Here is a 19,781-nt window from a genome sequence, read left to right as displayed (position 1 = left end):
TAAGTACACTTAACCAAATGATGTATTTGTCTTCTCATTGTGTGTGATATATCAACGGTTTTCAAAGTCTGACACTGTGGACTCTCTCAACGCCCACACCCCACGAACAAGGTTTTACACCGTGGGCTAGAACTTCAGCCCTGTTGTTTTTAGCCTGTTTAGTAGATTTTGACAAATTGGAACTGCAAGAAGTATGCAGAATTAGCTATTAGCAGCTCCTGTTGGCAGCCTCCCCATGTATGTACAGAAAACTATCACTGGATTACTTTGAAACTGAGGAAAACCTAAAAACGGGATGACTCTAAGTTTTCAGGAGCGTCTTTTTAAAAAAAAACGTGTATCACGCAGCATCTTTTCCTCAAACCGTCTCCCCCCCCCCCCCCCCCCCTGCAACACACAATGCACACAAACTGTGCCCCAATTTGGGAGCTGCACAATTTGAAGTCCACATTTCAAACCTCAATATGTCACAGTACATTAACGGGACTGTCCAGGGCAAAAAGTACGCCCTTGTTAAATAATTCAACGAGCCATGGCCGCTGTGGGCCAGTCACTTGTATTGGTCTCATGGGTGGGAGCTCAGAATGAGGCTGCTGTGAAGTCTCAATCGGCCTGATTCCTCTCAGGGAGGATGTGGTGGTGACCTCAGACTTCCATCTTTAGACAGGAGATTTTAGGGTCGGGTACAATGGTTTGAACCTCTGATGCACTGCCTGAAGTCTGTGTTTTTTTCACTGGTGGGCTCCCAGGTGCGAAGGCTTTTAAGTGGATGAATGTAAAACAGATGAGTCGATGGTCTGTAGACGGTATGCGCCGCGGCTCGCCGATCCCTCGGGACGTCCTGGAGAAAAGCAGCCGTGTTTGCTGAGGCTCGCCTGACAGGACGGGAGGTCAAGCTGCGCTCACGGCAACCGCTACGGTGCGGCCCTGACACTAAAAAAGGCACCTGTGTTGTGTGACAGTTGCTATAAACAGAGCTGACCTCTGACCCCTTTTGGGATTGGCACGTAAGAGCTGAAGAAGAAGAACCACCGTGCGGACATGGGAGGAATTTTATGAGAACAAGAGGGGAGTTAACAGTGCTTGGGAGCGAGCATGCGTGAGTGTGTGTGTGTGTGTGTGTGTGTGTGTGTAGGTACGTGTGTCAAAGAATGAGGCCATAGAAGTAGCGTTGGCTATTCAGACACTTCTGCGTTCCGTCTCCAGATTTAGAAAACAACACACCAAGTGAGCACATACTAAATAAAGAAGTAATGCAGTCTACTCACGGGATGCCGATCTCAAAGATGTTGTTCTGGATCAGCTGCTTGCCCAGCATGATGATGCTGAGCTGTATGCACAGCTCGATGAGGCAGCCTCCCGGCGCACACTGAGGGACACACGCACCTCGTTTGTACATCCATTCATTATCGCGTTACCTTTTACTCAATCAGCCAAATGAAAGGAAACACGGATGCAAAGATGGGTAACGAACCTCTTCCATCCGATAATCGTTGAAGACGTACACGTAGTTTCCAGGTCGACCAGCAAACCTGCGAGAAAACCCACAATTAGGACTGAGCAGCTCCACGCAACCCATTGGGTTAGCTGAAACACACACTGTCACAGGACTGTTTCACAGGACAGCGCTGCACTAACACACTCCTACGCACACTTACCGTCCCTTGAAGAAGGCCACGTAAAAGATGGGCGCGTACGCGTTCATGAACTTGAGTAGGAAGGCTTTCAGGATGAGACGCTCCTCAAAGTTGGTTTCTGTTTTGGGAATCTCTGAAAGACAGGTGACGTGGGACTGTAAGAAAGATTTGGCATGGTGTTGTTTTGTGAGGACGGCGAGCGGGTTGGAGAGAATGTCAAAGGCGCTTCATTTCAACTTTAGAGTATCTATGAATGTGGAAATGAGTAAGACGTTTATAATTGTTTTTTTTTGGAGAATCCCGCGTTTGTGTTTGCACATGTAAACACAATATCTTGTTTTAAGAAGCCGGGATAAGCCCCCAGTCCGTTCATGAGAAACCAAAATATGCCAGCTGGAGTACTCCGAAAGAAACCGACAAGCTGAAACATCATCTTTGGTTTGTTGTTGAAAAAAATGACAGAATCCAGTAATGAGGAACGTGTGTATGAATAACCCGGTTTCTCTGTGCTCATGTAAAGATCATATCCCGTATATGATCATAAGCGGGATAATCCTCATAAACGTGTTATTTATGTGCACGTTAACACAGTCATTAGTTGAGGTATTGCCTCCACACGACTCTACACGCAAAAACAGCTGAGCTGGCGGTTTGCAACTAACAGCACTAACAGATGTAGGGGAGCGTATGTTGAGGTCTGGCTATCATTGTGTTTTCATGTTTAAGCTTTTCTTCAGTGTCTGTCTTTAGTACAGGCTGGTAGCAACTGAAGGGGTGATTCTGTCGGTCTGACTCTTGAATTTGAGTCATAATATGATCACTGTGCTGGAAGTAGGTTAAAATACTAGCACTTTTCACATGGCATATCCATGCACTCTCTCTCTCTCTCACACGCACACACACACACACACACACACTCTTTCTCACACTTCTCTGTCCCATTATTTCCCTCTATTTCAGAGGTTTTGAATATGAATGTAAGTGTGGTTGAAACCTCCTGGGATGACTGGAGCGTGAAAACATCAAAGTTTCATCAAACTGTCCACCAAGAAGCAGAAGGTCTCATGGGTGGGAGCTCAGAATGAGGCTGCTGTGAAGTCTCAATCGGCCTGATTCCTCTCAGAGAGGATGTGGTGGTGACCTCAGACTTCCATCTTTCTGTGTCTCGCACACACAAATACTCACGGATACTGATGATGATTACATGAAAACAATTGTGACTTTTGTGCTTTTTTAAACGTTTTTCGAAATTGTTGAGGCCAGCTAGGAATTCTAGTTTTAGCATTGTTCGTAGATGTTTTTTTTGTGCTTTCTCAGTTTGTTCGTGTGTTCCAAATTTGCTCACGTATTGGGTTCTGGAAGTCGCCGCGCTATAAGAGCAGATGACCGTTTGTATTTCTGTACCTAGCTCAGTCAGCCACAATGCCACGGCGCCGTAGATTTCGTCGAGGATCAGAATAACCACCAGGTTGATGATGACCGCGGTGGCCGTCACCGTCACCCGAACATTGGACTTGGTCTCCGGGTCGGGGCTTATCGCCATCAGGGCCGACACCGTGATGCGGTAGATGATGACGCCGAAAACGGCTGAAAACGTCAAGCAAAACTGGGAGCAGAAAGGAAGAAATAAAAGAAAATAAATAAGTAATTTCTCGACCATATTCGTCTGATTGTCGCAGTGCCGAGGCAGGAATTCATATTTTAAAGACCACAATCATATTCTCATTTATGTACATTAACTGTGTCTTTATCTTTCCATTTAAAGTGCTTTCATCCACACATACTGAGCAAATGTATGATCCTAAGTCAAGCATTAGGCAGCTTTGTATGTACGAACCATAAAGAGGATTGAGGAAACGTTGATGAAGTATCCAGGAAGACGGTCTTTCCAGGTCAACTTCTCTATGGCAGCCTGACAGGGAGGACAGGGGGAAACATGGGGGGCAAAGAGAGACGGAAAAGTTGGCAGTCACTCATACAATGGCCGATGCTTTATTAACTTTTGTTTGGGAAATCTGTGATGCGGAACACAGAGCCGCCTACTGAGACGTCATCAACGAGAAGAAAGGAAGAAAAATAAGCTTTTTTTCCCCACGTTTGCATTGATTAAAGAAAGCTCTTAAAGTGAAATCTCTCAAGTGTCCTGATGTGAAAAGCATTGTCACAGTTCATTTTACTCCTTTCAAACGGTTCGTAAAAGCCGAATGGAGAGTTGAGCAGCATCTGCTATTCACCGCCTCCACAGGAAGTGCTTCCAGGTCTCAAAAGGGAGACGTAAAGGAGCACAATGGTCCGTTTTCCAGTTTGCATCCTACATTTAGAGACCAGCTGGGAACAAGTGTTTTCCTTTCCAGGCACTAATATGGGGATTTAAAAAAAAAAGAGTGTGCATAAAATGTGGATCAGTAAAGCCATCATTGTGAATATTAATTATAATTGAATAGTAAAAGAAGGTAGTAAATTAATAATAATAATAATAATAATAATAATAACTTTAATTTATATAGCGCCTTTCAGGGGACCCAAGGCCGCTTTACAAGAGTAACAGTTAGACAAAAACAGTTTAGACAAACAGTCAGAAAAACAGAACAAGTAAACTAGGGGCCGAAAGCCTTGGCGAACAGATGGGACTTGAGGGCCCTTTTGAAGGCGTCCAGAGTGGAGATGTTGCGGATCACCGCAGGGAGAGAGTTCCAGAGGGTGGGGGCTGCCACACTGAAAGCTCTGTCCCCGAAGGTTCGCAGTTTGGTGCGGGTGGTGGCAAGCAGGCCAGAGTCTGAAGACCGCAGGTTCCGGGGAGGGGCATGTGGGCGGAGGAGGTCCGATAGGTACTGGGGGGCATGGGCATGGAGGGACTTGTAGGTGAGGAGGAGGATCTTGTATGAGATGCGGGACTTGACCGGGAGCCAGTGGAGGTTGATGAGGGTGGGGGTGATGTGCTGCCAGGGCTTTGTGTGCGTGAGAACCCTGGCGGCAGAGTTTTGTACATACTGGAGCCTGTAAATTATTTAATATAAGGTAATTTTGCTGTATCATGCCTAGACTCTTTGAGAACTTTGACTCCAAATGGAATGATGCCTGCTTGATGTGTAAGTAGGCTAATGTTCACCAGAACCAGAACTACTTTCTATATCTGGACAAGTAATCACCACCACGACAGACTGAACTAGCTGACCTCTGACCTCCCTGTAGAGGGCGAGGAGTGGCAACAAAAGTGAAGATTGTATTGTTGTATTGTGCTCCTTCTTCGGGAGATGAAGACAGAACAATCCAAAGACTGCGTTGTGAAAGCGGGACTCAATTCTGAAAGTTCTGAAGGGTCCGCGGTGCTCAACAGGGAGGTAGAAATAATTGCTGACTCCACCATCATAGTCAATCTAACGAGTGTTTATGGCATGGGATCCCTGAGATCAAAACCAGTGGGAGATACTTATATGGGCAGGCAAGGGTTTTACACACAGACCACAGAATGATGCGTGTACGTTGAAACGTCTTCAATATGCAAATGAGCAAGACAACATCACCATCTTGTGGATGCACTGGCACGGTGCACGCTTACTCTGTGGACACACAACCTCAACGTCATCCAACACAACGCTCTTTACTTTAACGCTGTTTTGTTGCACCTGTAAATAGTACATTTCAAATAATATTAAGAATTGAAAGGTACAGTATGTATATACTGTTTTATATCCGGCCACTGACTGCCTGCTGACTCCTCACTCACTACTCCGAACTGGTCCCCGGCCAATAGTGTGATAACACAGCTGAGTGCATCTCCGACCCCGCCCTCTTTTGCCCCAGCGATAACAGGGATAGCAATTTGCAGCATGAAATGAAATAATCCCTCAGCAGGACTCGTTAATAATTCTCAATAACCAAATGTCAATGCATTTTTAATGTCCAGCCACATTTATCAAATATAACTTTTTGGGACCAAGGCCTTAATTTCAGGCAAGACACTTTTCAGCGAGTATTTTTTCTCTTTTTTTAAACAAATGCACACATACAGGTTGACTAACCTCAGGGAAGGATTTATTCAGGGACGAAAAGACCTTCAGACTGGGAGTGTGTGTGTGTGTGTGTGTGTGTGTGTGTGTGTGTGTGTGTGTGTGTGTGTGTGTGTGTGTGTGTGTGTGTGTGTGTGATGGTTGGTAGGGACAGCCGTCACAGTGAACAGATGTAGTAAATGGGTCGGGTGTTATATTTGGCTTGTTACCTCCGTTGAGGAAAGCCCAGCAAAGCCTTCATCTCTCTCTCTCTCTCTCTCTCTCTCTCTCTCTCTCTCTCTCTCTCTCTCTCTCTCTCTCTCGCTCTCGCTCTCTCTCTCTCTCTCTCTCTCTCTCTCTCTCTCTCTCTCTCTCTCTCTCTCTCTCTCGCTCTCTCTCAACCTTGGTTGTCCTTTAGTGTACCCAGTCTTGAGGGTTTGGGCTTGCTGATCAGAGTAGCTGGGACGCAATGAAAATATGCGCAACAGAATCTTATCAGCATGCCTAATGTTAATGTTCCAGGTGATTTATTCTATAAAATAAAATAGACAAGCACACAGTACATTCAGAACTATGTGCAAACAGTTAGATATGTATCTACACACTAGGGCTGCACAATAAATCCTTTCAGCACCAACAATGCGATGTGCAAAAGTGATGCTCACATATAAGTCCAAGTTAAATGTCAAGTCTTTGGTCACAAGTCAAGCTATTTTGGATGACTGCAGAAAACACGCTCGATCACACGCTTTGATCAGAAAGATAATCTTCACAAGTGAACGGCGCTTTTATGATTTTTGAGGCATTAATGCAATCGGCAGAAGTAGAAAGCTAACTTTAGGCTAGAAACAAAATACTCTACAGCTGCATGAGCGTGATTATACACAACGAAGCTGTAAAAGCAGACTCGTCGGCATGATGACGTTTAGTGCTACTTGTTAGCAACAGCCTTTTTTTAAGACAGCTTCAAAATTTCCACATCGGATAGTTACGCACCAATTTTATATTGTAGAACAATTTCAAATCTCTTCAGCTTGTGTTAACCACAGACCGCATTTCCGGCATCTAACCATAAACCCATTGACTTGAGACGAGGGACCCGCAAGTGCAAAAATGCTGACTCATTTCCGTGATTTTAGGGCTCATTCCTGCTACATTCTGCTTGTTTTAAAATATTCTCTGTTCATTATGTCCACTGACATCATGTCAGACCGCCTGACGTGACCTGTGCCTTTAGAATGAGCGCAGTACGATTCATCCACCCGATGGAGAGACACACCGTTCTGGCACATGGAAGGCTCCATGCCACGCAAAAGAAAGCAGACGGCTGGAATCGACTCAAAGACGAGAGACACTACTCCAGAGACACTGGAGTAGCCATTAGCAGTGATGATATGCTCTCTGTTTTGTGTTTTGTTGGCACAGCTTCTTCCCGTTGTGTAGGATGAATGTGTTGCTACGTGTTCGACATGTCTTTATTTGGTGTTTTGTTGCAATCACACAATGCAATGCGTCACATCTTAGAGATGGAAAAGACATAATGGTGGAGCTCTCATGTGGTTACTTGCTGTTATGATGTTGAAATAATTCATAGATCGTCAACCAGCTAAGAAATGCAAGCAAATGAAGATCATACAGCTAAAATATTTAAAATGATCCTGTATGTAAAATCTTATTTCTCACATTATTAGCGCTGACAGCTCCGAATTAAAAATGATGTGAGAAGTCCGTCACTGAGGAACAGACGTGTTATATGGTTTGTAGCAGTCATGAAGGCGTGTCTATTCGATAACTGTACGTCAGTGGTGTTTGGTACGTTGATGTCTTGTGATAACAGGTAAATAAACACTCATTCTTTGTCAATATAATCTCTAGATTTGATGCTACAGTACATCCACTGTCTCAGGTAGCAAAAGCATGTGTGTGTGTAAAAAAGAGAGAGAGAGGTCTGTGTCGCCATAGTGACGTTCCCTAATCTTACCCCAGGCTTCCTGCCCAGCATGCCTCACTCCCACTCAGCCGCCCTCCCTCTGTTTCTCTGCATCACACTGCTTCTCCAAGTCTCTCTTTATTCGTACGTCTCTCTCGCTTGTCTCTTTGTCTCCGCTCAGGTCTCGTGCTCTTTTGTGTCTTTTTTTTATTATTTCGTTCCGCGGATGATCGGTCGCAGGTGCGGAAATACAGTTACACCATTCACAACAGCCGGTGTGCAGACGTTCCTCTCAGTGGACATATTGACTCTGGCAGTGAAAGGCACAGGTGTAACTGATGTTAATCGATGACAACTGTGTCCCATTTAGCTGTTCCCTGTAGACTAACCTGGTGAGCCAGAGAGCACAATAAGCTACTATTAATACTATTAGTTACACCTGTGTTGGAGTCAAAATACCTGCCGTGTAATTATAAAAAGTTTTACAAGAGTAAATCTATAACTGCAGGTCACAAATATCTTCTTCTTTTCAAACAGCTGTTTAAGCAAACATCCCTAAAACAGCAGTATGTACTTGGCGACTATTTTCAAGTTCTTGCTTTTCGGACTCACTTCTTGACCTTTTCCCTCTGCTTTGGAACAAAAACACTCCACCTGTTGGAGCCTCTGTGTGCGTTCATACTGACTGTATTTGTACACTCTGCACCCTCACTGCTGGCCAACATACAGATCTACAACAATTGAGATGTTTCATTCGAAAAATGAGAGGCCCATCACTGAGATCTGAGGCTCTCAAAAGCCAGTGGTGATACAATAAGGTCCATTATTCAAGACCTACTTACACAGGGATCCATCTCTGGAAATATTTAATTTAGGAGGTAAAATACTTCCTGATTTAGATACCCAGCAGACTGCTTTGAATGAAAACCGTCAGTTCTTATTGATGTCGTTCTTTTGCACAGTGGAAGAGATGAGCTATGGGTCCAACTTCAACTAAGAAACAGACCCAGAAATAACACTTCAGTCCCACAAAAGACACTTAAAAAGATTATTGAGGCTCAGTTAGTTGCTGTGACCATCAGATATCTGGAATAATGTTTAAAAAAAAGAAGTTGCACAAACAAATACCTGAGGAGACTGTAGAAGCCAGAGGATGGGACAGGAAGAGAAGAACAGATAGGCAGCAGCCTGCAGGAGAGGGAATAAGTGGAGAGGAAAGGAGAGGAGAGGCAAAGGGAGGTGAGGAGGAAGAGGAGGGTGAGAGGAGAGGAGAGGAGGAGTTACCGGTATTCCTGCAGCCATGGCAGACAGTAGTTTTTGTCTCCATCTGTCCTTCCCTGTCACTGTCCTGTCCTCCTGCTTCTCTGGCTGCAAGACAGAGGGACAGGTTACACACTCACACTCATACACACACACACACACACACACACACGCACACAAAAACACATTCACGCATCATCAAATGTAAACATCTGCACAACCATGCCATTTTCTGACCATCTACTGTCTCCATCTCATTTCGATGAATACAGTTATATCATTAGCAGCTATAGACTAAACTCTCTGATGTATGTATCTCTCTATGTATCACTATATGGCAGCAGCCTATTAAGCCTTGTTAAGTGCAGAAAGCCAGTGTTTTGTTCTCATGACCACAGTCCACTGGGACTTTTAGTCAAATCAACAGCTGATTTGTAGGATCTGTGTTGTAATGTGTCTCAGTATCGCAAAATGTCTGATAATATCTGACGGATTATGCACTCCATGACTGTAATAGATAACATAGAGGCACAGAAGCAATCAGATTAGACAAGTCTATGTGGCCATAGTATAATTGTATTCATAAAATGGGTATAGCCCAAATAGAGGTATCTGATTGGTTCACATTTGGGATATAATACCCACACAACACTGCTATGACATCGAATTCCTTTGACGTGTGTTGTCATGATTGCTTAGCGACGGGGTCACAGGGGGGGATCACTTCCTGTCCTACATGGGACAGGGCACAGACACGAAGTCACAAAGTATTTAAAACATGGAAACATTGAAGGTCTGTGGAGGAGCGGATGTAGTGCCCATCTCCGCAGAATAATCCACCTGCTAAACGACATGAAGCGCTACGTAAAGAGGAGGTTCCACAATGTGGCCCAGAATATGCGACAAGCAGGAACGCAGCAGAAATACACTAACCCCTGCCTCCAGCTGCACCATGCAGAAACTACCTGATGACACCAGGGAAACCTTTCTCCAAAGCTATTGGCAACCAAAACTCTGGAGCAACATCCTCAACACGCCTCCACCTATCACATGAAGGCAATCCAAATCAATGCAACGCTAGCCAGTGAAGGAAAATTGAAATATGCTAGCTGCTAGCGTATGTTCCATAGCAACTGCCTCGTCAATCTTACTGTGAACATTATTATTAAAAATTAAAAAATGTACAAATTGAACTGTGTTTATCACTTTCATATTGCCATAAATAATCAACCATTTCAATTCCTTGTGGGGGAACTGTGTGGTGCTTTTCCCTTTTCTGGAAACACAGCCAGCAGGTGGCGTGTGTCGACACCAGTGGGATCCTCCAGGTTTCCTGTACTGCTGTCCTGAGATCAGGGTTTGGGATGTTTGCGGCGGCCAATCAGCTCCCGCCTCACTCGGACCGTGGCAGGAGGCCATCTGTTGCCCAAGCGACGTGTATGTGGGCCAACGGGACTCAATCTGATTGACCCAATTTCCAGAGGGGAATCTAGATCAATCCCAATCACCGGATTATCACACGAATGTTTGACTCTTTGGAGAGCAAACTCAGGATCCATCTGGTTCATCGGGAGCCGTCCGATTCCAAAATGTGACAACTGAGCCAGGTGGAAGAGTCTCATGATGATCAACTGATAGCGGTTTGTTTCACCCACAGAGCGCAGTACAGTATTCGCAAGGCATGATGGGAACATATAGTGTGTCTGTGTGTGTGTGTGTTTTAAAACCTGTTGTTGCTCAAATGAATGTCACAACATGCAGTGAAATAAGAGTTTCACTGTGTGATACCTTTCCATTGGTACTGCTGACAGTCAGGTCCAGCTATGAGAATGGAAGTCACACATGTTCCTTGTTTTAGTTAGGTACGCAAACAGGCCTTGTGGGAAATGTGGTCCTCAGCATTTAGACAGCAAGTGGTTCCCTACCTCGTTCTTTTTCTTCTTCTTCTTAGTTTTCTGCTTCCTCTGCCTCTTCTGGATGAGGATGGTCTCGTATTTTGGCCTGGGATGTTCCTGAGGAGAAAGAGTCAGACACTTGTATAGTATGCACATGTGTCGGTGTGTCCTCTGCATGGGTGTCCAGCCTCTTGCATTGGACAATTCTCAAGCAGATGATTTGTTAATGCCAGTGTCTCCAGGAACTGGTATTGTGCAGCAGAAGTAATAGAGATTGGTGCTGACATCCAGCATGTGCTTCAGTGAACAGTGAGTGTGTGTGCTGCGTGTACCTCGTCCTCCTCGATGCCGGTCAGATCCCAACTGAAGCTCAAACTGATCTGGCGGCGCTTCCAGTGCTCCAGGAACAGCACCGCTACACCCACACACACACACAAACACACGCACACACACCTTTTAGATTGTTTTTAATGTATTTGCTGCATGTCTTACGTTGTTTTAGCCTGTTGCTCTCTACAGGACTTGCACTGGAGGTGCAGGAGGTCATAAGATAAGACAAAATCAATGAGCGACTTAAGCCAACCTGTTCTCACTCACACACGCACGCACACACACACACACACAACCTCACCCCAGAGGGACATGAAGATGGCGAAGAAGACGGTGGCGGGGTTGTCGAAGAGGTGTGAAGCCCTGGCGGTGCCGCAGGCCGTGCTGAGCTGCCAGAAGTCACAGGCTCCGTCGCACAGAGGACACATGGTGAAATTGAGATGCTCGTCACACATCTCCAGACTGAGAGGGGGGGGGATCAAATGTTAAGTCACAGAGCACCAAGATCTGACAACAAAAAAACAAAAAAGGACATCCTTGTGTCTGTGTTAACCATTAGAAATGAATGGAACTTTAAACACGTTAACACAATACAAGCTTCTCTGCTTTGACCCGATTCGTAGTCAGTGTAGGTGGAATTATCAACCTTTTGCTTCATCACACACACACACACTCTCTCACACTCTCTCACACACACACACACACACACACACAGCAGTACCTTCTGTGTTCCTCCCACACAAGCCTGTCTAAAGCCAGATACAGCAGGTATCTGGGCAATCCCTGTCTGGTGTGTGTGTGTGTAACGGCATGTGTACGTACATTTAATTTGTGGTTGGAATAAATCATGATTGTGCTTCTAATGTAGGATTTTATCTGGCATCATTGTCACTTAAAGGTATAATATGCAGCATTTTGAGAGAGCGAGAGAACAGCGATGGTCGTGCGTGCTAGTCATTGGTTTGAGATTATTTCATGGCGTTTACGCTCTAAAGCACATTTTAAGACAACCACACATTACAGTCTTTCATCCAAAGCGACTTACAATTCAGATTATATCTGATTCATACACCGTTACGGGAGCAATTTTGGGGTTAAGTGTCTTGCTCAAGGACACATCGACATGCGACTAGCGGAGCCAAAGCCGGGGATCGAACCGCCGATCCTCTAATTGAAGGACGGCCCCCACATGGTGCCCAAATTCTCTTTTCTGACGCCCAGGAACTTCCTGAACACAGCAAAGAGGAAGAAAGGAGAAAATCCAGGCAGAGGGCGTGGTCTCTGCAGATACAGGCACCGCCACACACTTCTAGTGGGTCAGAAGTGATGCTCGAGAAGGAATAGTTTCTATCAGTCTACATTGTTTTGGAAGTAAAGTGCTGCATATTATATCTTTAATATCTTCAAAGTGAATATCAGGGGAAATGTTACATTTCTGTGATGTAAATTCTTGAGTTATGGAGTTTTGTGTGGTTACAGTGACCTTTGACCACCAAATCACGCTGTCGCCGGTGTAAAAATTGCAGTACCTGGGTATGTCAGTATCCACTGTTGCCACCCCATAGCAAAACACAATGATTCCTACTATGGAGGCCGGTATCAGCAGCTGAGTGTAAACACCGAGCCAAGCGAAGTACAGACCGATCTTCTCCCCGAAGTACTTCCTGCGGGGGTCAGAGGTCAGGGATTAGGAGGGGAAGGTGCCACCATGGCAAAATCGACTGTGTAGACTTAAGCAGCACGCAACACAGGTGTGAGAACCCTCGTGCTGAGTTTGATCCTTAAACGAAGCACTTCCTTTGAGATTAGGGTACAAGCTCTGCCAAGCTCTGCCTGCTAGGAAGACTCTGCCTCCTCAGGACTGTGTGGTTGATAAAAACAAAAAGCCCTCATAGAAACAATCCAAACTGTTCCAAACTTGGGCAGGAAATCTATTGGTCATGTCGGACCCCTTTAATCATAATAAGAGGCTTTTCAGGGTCTTTACCATGCTTATACGTGCTCTTTTGATTGGTGGTACTTGCTGTGTTCCGCACACAATCATGGAGTGAACAATACTGTCTTAATCATTGATATTTTGTGTTCAAAGTGTAATATTCTCCTCCTCAATTTTGATTCAAAAGACGAGTTCAAAGTATTTTTGAATACACTCATATCCGTGAGGTCAAAGGTCAAAACCTGCCAAACAACAAAAGCCTGTTAGCGAACCACACTAACCGCAATGCACTGCGACGTCTTATATCTTGGGTTGACCATTAGATGAAAACAAAAACGTGTGGCGGTGCTGCGGCGACATTACCTGACCAGATCAATGGGCTGGTACTTGTAAAAGGCAGAGTATCTGGCCCACTCGTCGTGCAGAACCTGGCAACAGATGGGAACGAGTCAGTGTGGGTGTGAGTTGTATGCTTACTAGATGTAGCAAGTCAGAAATCAACAAACTATCCTCCGAGGCCGAGCTGATCCGGAGGCAGAAATAATGTGATTGGTTGAGTTAAACCTCAGCGGATGAAGTCAAAGAACAGTTTGAGTAACACTTTGCCAAAGCCAAGAGAAGGGAGGGAAAGGAGGACCACGATAAACGATCTGGTTCATCGTGGTCAGTCAGAAGTTGATGTATATGTTTGTCATTTACATTTCGTTTGCTGTTGTTTTGTGCAAACCTACACTCCAAAAAAACTGTTTTTGTTTTGCTCCTTCCTTTGAAATTCAAGTCTGCCGACGGCTTTTGTTTTCTGCCTTCTACGCAGCTCCGTCTGAGGAATGTTTGTTGAACTTAAACCCCAATCTGTGGCGGTGTTACACAGATGGGATGGAGGGACGCTCTCAGAAAGGAAGAAGGAGATGAGATGAAGATTACATAGAGGGAACTAATGTCTAAAAAAAGAGGAGCATCCCTTGCTTTCCAGCGAAATGAAAAAGTCGCGCACAGCAGACTTTTGCATATTTTCTATTAAAGCGTACTAAATGGCTCCAGCACTGTATCACATTAGCAAGGTCACTTTCTGAGGAACTAGAGCAGTGGCAGTCGTTTTGTAGGTTGTTCATTAGACGGACAAATGAATGGGAGGAGGAGGAGGAGGAGGAGAAGCGGAGGGAAGACGGGAGAGATGAAGAAAGATGGAGGGACGAGAGAGGAGTCATCTACCTGTCTGTCGCTCCTCTCCTCCAGCTGTCCGATGACTTTATAGTCACCCTGAGGAGCGAGAAGAGAGGGTGAGTGCAAAGCAGGGATACAAATGCACACAAATCTATCACAGACAGCACACCGTGCACACCTCAACACACGCAATATCAATCTGGAACTGGCTTTTAGAACTGCACTGGTTAAACTTTACTTTTACCCATTGTGCAGTTCTTTGAAAAAAAAGTTGCTCTGGTGTCTTTAGAGGACAAAATGTCCTCGTCAAAAAAATGCCATGAAAGTATAGATTCATACTATATTAAACTTTCTCGGAGTTAAATCTTTTAACCATCTTCAGTCCTGATCATACCTTCCAAACATTCATTTGTTTTCAGAGTTTTAACCCTTTTAATGATATCATGCCACTGTTGTGGGGGGAAAAACATTGAAAAATGTATTCATTTTCTGTATACTAAATGCTAGAGGGATTTATTTTGTGTTTTTTTATCATCTGGGATATGTCAATGATGAGTGACAACATTGATTTAGCTGAATTGCATCAAACACTACAGTGCTCCATAATACGGCAGGGGTACCCCTAGTGCATGTGTTTGCCCCATAGGGCAAACATGAGACGATGACTCAATCTGGTGTCAAATTTTAAAACAATTAAATAAAAAATACAGGGCTCTAGATTGAAAGCCTGGCATAATATAGTGCATGGTTTCATACTGTAATGGCTGTGGGGTCAAAAACTGGGGTTTACATTTGGACATTTTTGTCAGAGTGTCTTTTCTCGATAGTTTATTATAGATGTATTAGAAGGGCTGAGGTTGACTGTTCAAAATTTGAAAAGATTTAATAAACTCACATTCTTGACAAAATTGATGAAATATGCACAAAAAAATATGCATTGAAAAACAAAAAGCTACACCCCAAGAGCCTTTTTGGCCTCGTGGCAATCTTCCGTTCTCCGCAAATTGAATACCGCTGCGAAATAAACTGAAACCGATGGGCGTCTGCTGGGAATTCCCGACCTCACACTTACGTCGTGCAGAGGGAAGGCGGCGTCATACACTCCTTTAGCTATCAACGTGCTGATGCCTGAGAGAGAGAGAGAGAGAGAGAGAGAGAGGAGACATTATAGACACCCTAAGGGAGTATTTGAACATCACTCGGGGGTGCTTTTCTCCTCTTACCGTGTCACCTGGATCTTCATTGAATCCTTCATGTAGCTTTATATTTTACATTCTAATCATGTACTGTATCCATTGGAGGGAAAGGGATGATGGAAAAGAACCGTAATTGAACCTAAAATGTAGGTAGTTTGGGCTGGAGAAATCCAAGCCGCCGGTGAAGTAATAGTTGAGTCACTGACATTAAGGAGCGAGTTTACACCAAATTTGCACCGAGATGAGGCGTGAAATGAGGCACTTACTGCTATTTATCTTCCATCTAGCACTGCAACGCTGCTCTGTGTGCGGTGCAGACATGAGGTCGCGCACCGTTTTAACTCTGCTTCTCGGTGTCGAGGCGCGCTGGGATTTCGGTTACGCAGGTGCCGCTTTTAGTCCTTGGAAAATGTTCATGTGTGGAAGCGGCCTGACCCTGCGAATGTCACGCTGACACGTCAGATGACCTTTCACACTCGACCGGCTCTTTCATCAAAGTTATCGGTGCCTCAAACAAAAGGGGGAGGGGGATGCAGTGATTAGCCGTGCTGCTATTATTCGAAACTCACGAAACACAATACAAACGTATGAATGCTCACTCAACCCGCTAGATCCAACTACAACTCCCAGAGGTGCCCTGCTTCAGTCTCTGCCTGACCAAAGAAGTGTGACCCACTTGTAGAGGAGATGGAGAGAGACGCGGGGAGTGGGCTCTGTCTGTGTGTGTGTGTGAGGCAAAATGTGTACACCAATAATGAAAAGGGAAGAGAAAAATAGAGGTTAAGGAGATGCAACTCTCATTTTCTTTCCCCTTCTTCCACTGCGGCACCCTCAGTACCCTCTGGCTCAGACCTTCTGCCGTGGTGGGACCGCCAACCAGACATATGGTGGACACTGGAAATGAAACGGGCTCATTTCTAAATGGGACTGGTGGGTCTCATGCATGCAAAGGCAGCTGTTCTCTACATATCATGAATGAGCGAAGCCACTTTCTAAGAACCGCCCAATGGGAAAGGTGTTGCTGCGAAGCCCAAACAAAACGAATTAGAGTTCAAAGGAGGCACTCCGTGTTTGTCTGACACTCCGCTTGACTGCACCTCGCCATTTACCCTGCGCTGTCACAGCCAAACATCTACCCCAATGTGCATGGTTTTAATGTTACCCTTAAAGGGACAGAACCCGCGCTTTTCACTCGACCACAATCTATCTGCTGATCGAGATGTTGTTCATTCTCTGGGACTCAACTGTCACCCAACCTAGAGCTGGGATTTTAATTTACCAGGCTGTTGATGGTTCGTAGCAAAAACTGCCAATCCAATCAAGTTTCACGATACTCCAACCTCATATTGACATATTGTAGAAATAGGTTATAAAGCAGATCTAGGTGCTGTATTAATACTGTGGAAGTATCGTAATGCTCGAATCTAGGGAGAAATCCACACGTATGCGAGTCGTTGTGATGTCACGATACAAGTATAGCTAAACTCGTACACAGTGAGTCCCCCAAAAACACTGACCAATCAGAGCAGACTGGGCTTTTTCGCGAGCGAGACTTAAAGAGACAGGCGCTAAAACGGAGCGTTTCAGGAAGAGGGTGAATGCGGGGTATATTCAGACAGACAGCGTGAGAAATATAATCTGTTTTATGAACCATAATGCAAGTAAACATGTTCTAGTAGAAACCCTAAATACAAGGATGAACCCAAAAATGAGCACGATATGTTCCCTTTAAACTGCTTTTGACCTGATGGAGGACAGTACTCATGTATGATAATGTGATCGGCATCACAACATATCTACTACAAAGGCTCATAAAGCACTTTTATCGACCCAAACTAGGTTTTTATTCCAGTTTTGTGATTCATGACTTCTTCTTTAGGCCTTTGCTCTTTTAAGCAAGGAGGGAGATTTAGCGACTTTTGGAGCTAATGACGCTAGCCACTTTCATTGGAAAAGAGTCTGTAACACTGGGCTGGGTTTTTCGGTTGAATCATTTTTAAAATCGAGCACAGTTTTAGGGTTTACCAACCCTGCCTTGAAGGCTGCAGCAAGCACAGCATTTGTCAAAGTGAACCGTACACATCAATGTGAAGAATGCAAAGGACTGGTATGGGCTGCAAATGTCCAGTAACACACGAAACACACACTGTCCTTACCTATGGTTTGACAGGTTCGCACACACACTGTCCGTCTCAGGATCTCATATACCTAAGACAGATGTGAGAATATCAGACTGGGGATGCAAGATAATCCTGGACAAACGTTGAGGAGAATGAGATTAAAATCGGGATGAACACTCACTATTCGGCCCCGTGTGGCGTTGTCGAAGAACGTGTCTTTAGATGTGATGTTGTATCTGAAAGAAACACAGCCAATGAATAAAAAACTCAAACACACTTCATGCATGTGTGCACTTTCTGTTTGTACATCTTTACATCCTTGTATTTATGTAGCGCACCACATGCAAACATGCGCATATCAGAAATAATCTGATCATTCAGTGGAATAGTTATTACTGGATCTTATTTCCTCAAATAATACTGGTAGCCTACAATCACTCAGTATGTAGGATACAAGGTTGGCATGGCGACTTTTGCTAAGGCTGTAAAAGTGCATCGTGTATTTTAAAATGTTGGCACAGACTACAGGCAATCAACCAGGGATATGGAGTTTTCTTCACATTACATGTAGCATGTTGAACAAGAATGCTCCCAAAAACCTGTAGTCATAAGCACTCAATAATGTCACAGAACAACATCCATGTGAAGTTTGCTCCCATTAGCTAACATTAGCCACCTAAGCTAATGTATGGATGTAGCCATGAAACCATTGAAGGTATTCAATTGATCAATGGTGCGTTTGATCACTTATTAACTCAACTTCTCAGTTTTTAAGATAATTAACCTGCCAGTTATTTTTTCAAAACTTTGAACACTTTAAATTCGGCAGAATTTCGGCACATTTGTGAAAAAACAGAGTTGGTAGTGGTGTTTTGTGTGCGTGTGTGTGTGTCTCACAGGTGGAGTTTGTCCCTGGTGAAGCAGTGTGTGAGAAATTTGGTGCGTTCTTGTTCCTGGTGAGGTACTTTAGGCTGGAACGGGAGGTTCATTTTCCTCCACACTGTGCTCATACTGGACCCGAAACCACTCTCCTCTTTCAGCTCGTAACTCTGACGAAACACACAACACAGAATCAGTTACACATGTTGCGAATTCAACATATATATATGTTGCGATATTCAAGGGCCTTATATAGAAAATGTATCTTTGGAAAAAAAATGAAGTGGCCCTGTAGAAATGAAACCCTTAGACATTTATTCGTCTGAATATCAGCATAAGGATGAAGCCTGCCTCCCTCATTACCACCACCTTTAACCCCAAGCACTCCAGTGGAGCTGCTCAGTGGCCAGCAGAACAGACTGTGGTCAGACTGGACAGCTTCCTAGTGTGACTGTGTGTAAGTGTGCGCAACTTCCCTGAAGGAATAAAGGTAAAAAACAAACAGAACTGAGCCACATACAGGAGGCTCCTCTGCTCTCTCGGTGTCTGTCTCTTCTGTCTTCTGCAACAAAGAGCTACTTAACATGGACCCAGTGATCTCACCGTCTTGGTGGGGACTTTAATCTTGAGAAACTCAGCCTCCCGACACAGTACTGGCCAGGGCGCGTGTAGACGAGTGAAGCTGGGGCCGTGGGTCTTTAACTGAAAAACAAGCAAAGCATCATGTAAAATATATGATATACGTTCACATTTAATGCTGCAGCTGTTTCTTTACACCCAAAATGCATTGTTGTCAATGATAAACGTGGTAGGCACACTCAAAAGCAAGATCGATGTACAACCCCCCAAGCACCTCGGACAAAAAGATGACGGCAACACGTTTTTAGACGCAACGTGAGAACGGCTCTTAATTCCACAGTCTCTCTATATAGATTGAGCTTAAGATATATAAAATGGCTTTCTTCAAATTGATCCTCCAACAAGATGTGAGGCACTGAATTAAGCCAAAAATGTCATTTTTATCACGTAAACTTTTAAGTTTTGGGAAATAAATGACCAGGTTCTTTGGCTGAAACGACCTGCAGTGTTACCAGACCATCTGTCAGCACGGCTTTGCTATTCAATACAGTCCACAGACCTCCGTATGTGTTGCCCCTCAGCTGCATTTGCCTCTAGACAAAACTCAAAAGTGGCCTCTGGAGCTGTAACTCAGCATGTCCCATTCCACACTCCAGGTCGGTCTTTACAGCTGAACCGTCAGCCTGCCCCGCTGAATCGCTTTGGCCAGCAGCACTACTGCTATTTATGAAAGATAGATGTAGCCTCGCTTCCTGAGGCAAAGCCGGGAGCTGTTTTCTCTTGCAGCCTGTTCCTGACACATTGGAGGCTTTTCTTTTGATGTTACCAATCATCATCTCCACCAAACAGATAGAATGTACACTGTA

General features: G+C 44.6%; 1 protein-coding gene across 1 annotated transcript in view; it reads right to left on the bottom strand.

Annotated features, from left to right (window-relative positions):
* Positions 1-19,781, bottom strand: part of ano2b (anoctamin 2b) — a gene marked incomplete at both ends in the record, with an annotated part of 56,515 nt that overhangs the window by 23,281 nt on the left and 13,453 nt on the right. Inside the window, 18 exons of the mRNA XM_079294664.1 lie at positions 1,269-1,369; positions 1,475-1,532; positions 1,659-1,770; positions 3,042-3,243; positions 3,475-3,549; positions 8,841-8,924; positions 10,742-10,828; positions 11,044-11,126; positions 11,343-11,503; positions 12,571-12,705; positions 13,341-13,405; positions 14,190-14,237; positions 15,214-15,269; positions 16,133-16,231; positions 17,494-17,545; positions 17,639-17,693; positions 18,355-18,506; positions 18,940-19,038. Of these exons, the coding sequence (XP_079150790.1) occupies positions 1,269-1,369; positions 1,475-1,532; positions 1,659-1,770; positions 3,042-3,243; positions 3,475-3,549; positions 8,841-8,924; positions 10,742-10,828; positions 11,044-11,126; positions 11,343-11,503; positions 12,571-12,705; positions 13,341-13,405; positions 14,190-14,237; positions 15,214-15,269; positions 16,133-16,231; positions 17,494-17,545; positions 17,639-17,693; positions 18,355-18,506; positions 18,940-19,038 (1,724 nt within the window). The remainder of the gene's footprint in view (positions 1-1,268; positions 1,370-1,474; positions 1,533-1,658; positions 1,771-3,041; positions 3,244-3,474; positions 3,550-8,840; positions 8,925-10,741; positions 10,829-11,043; positions 11,127-11,342; positions 11,504-12,570; positions 12,706-13,340; positions 13,406-14,189; positions 14,238-15,213; positions 15,270-16,132; positions 16,232-17,493; positions 17,546-17,638; positions 17,694-18,354; positions 18,507-18,939; positions 19,039-19,781) is intronic.

This window comes from Melanostigma gelatinosum (assembly GCF_949748355.1).
Source record: "Melanostigma gelatinosum genome assembly, chromosome: 22".
In the NCBI taxonomy this organism is placed as follows: Eukaryota; Metazoa; Chordata; class Actinopteri; order Perciformes; family Zoarcidae; genus Melanostigma; species Melanostigma gelatinosum.
The sequence above is the reverse complement of the archived record's forward strand: the minus strand, read 5'-3'. Positions and strand labels throughout refer to the sequence as shown.